General features: G+C 54.8%; 1 protein-coding gene across 1 annotated transcript in view; it reads right to left on the bottom strand.

Moving 5' to 3' along the window:
• The window catches only part of CELSR1 (cadherin, EGF LAG seven-pass G-type receptor 1), a gene marked incomplete at its 5' end in the record, with an annotated part of 201,612 nt that overhangs the window by 47,636 nt on the left and 153,032 nt on the right, over positions 1-944 (bottom strand). Inside the window, 2 exons of the mRNA XM_011934791.1 lie at positions 531-582; positions 661-846. Of these exons, the coding sequence (XP_011790181.1) occupies positions 531-582; positions 661-846 (238 nt within the window). The remainder of the gene's footprint in view (positions 1-530; positions 583-660; positions 847-944) is intronic.

Genomic DNA, 944 nt, shown 5'->3' with positions numbered 1-944 from the left:
CAGGTGCCTGGAACACACCTATTTACTCCCAGGTCTGTGTTGTAAGAAAAGCCTTGGCTCCAAGAGCTCTTGGAAATCCCAGGTAGCCCCTTAAGTGTGTGGGCATTTCACAGACAACATGTTGAGTTACCCACCTGCAAACTGTGGAAACCCAGTTTGGTTCAGTAAGTGTTCTGAACATTGCCTGGGATAACGCCATCTGCCTGCTAGGACAGGTGTGGCTCCCTGGTGTCTCACAGGCCTGTCCAGGGCCTGGGTCTCACTGCTCTCCCAGTTTTGCTCCCCATCCATGCTCTGAGGGCACAGGCCCTGGCATTGCTACTTCAGTACCCTAAAGACACGGTGCTGAGCCTGCAGGCGTTGCTCAAGATGGCTTTGCTATAAGAAACCACTGCTGAAGGCACCAACAGCACCATGCTGAGAAATGCAGCTGGAGGAAGTCAGCTGCTGACTGCCGGGGGCGGGGCATCTGGGTAAAGGAGGTGAGGAAGATGCCAGTGACCTCAGTACAGGACAGAACAGATGCCCACTTGCGTGGGCCCAGAAAGTGCCTCCCCAAATCCACAAGGTCTCTGGCGGGTCCTGGCACATCAAGGGGTCATTCTGTTTTTCCCTGGGCCAGACGGTCTATCCCCAGAGGAGGTGCAGGTACCAGCTCACCTGGTCCATCCCGTAATCCAAAGTCATGGTGACCAGGTGCTTCATCTCACTGTCCTCCTTAACATTCTTCAGCTCGATGAGCAGGTGGTGCCACTCCCCGTCGGTCACCCGCAACCCGGACAGCATCACAGACTCCACATCGGAGGGGCCATGGGACACCTCAAACTGGAGGTAGTTGTTCAGGATCTGGAGCAGGGAGAGCCACACCAACAGATTGGTACAATGACAATGAACGAGACAATGCTTTGCAGTCACTTAAGGAAGTCGTGAAGGGAGACTGATGC

Source organism: Colobus angolensis, unplaced genomic scaffold, assembly GCF_000951035.1.
Source record: "Colobus angolensis palliatus isolate OR3802 unplaced genomic scaffold, Cang.pa_1.0 Scaffold138, whole genome shotgun sequence".
Taxonomy (NCBI): domain Eukaryota; kingdom Metazoa; phylum Chordata; class Mammalia; order Primates; family Cercopithecidae; genus Colobus; species Colobus angolensis.
The sequence above is the reverse complement of the archived record's forward strand: the minus strand, read 5'-3'. Positions and strand labels throughout refer to the sequence as shown.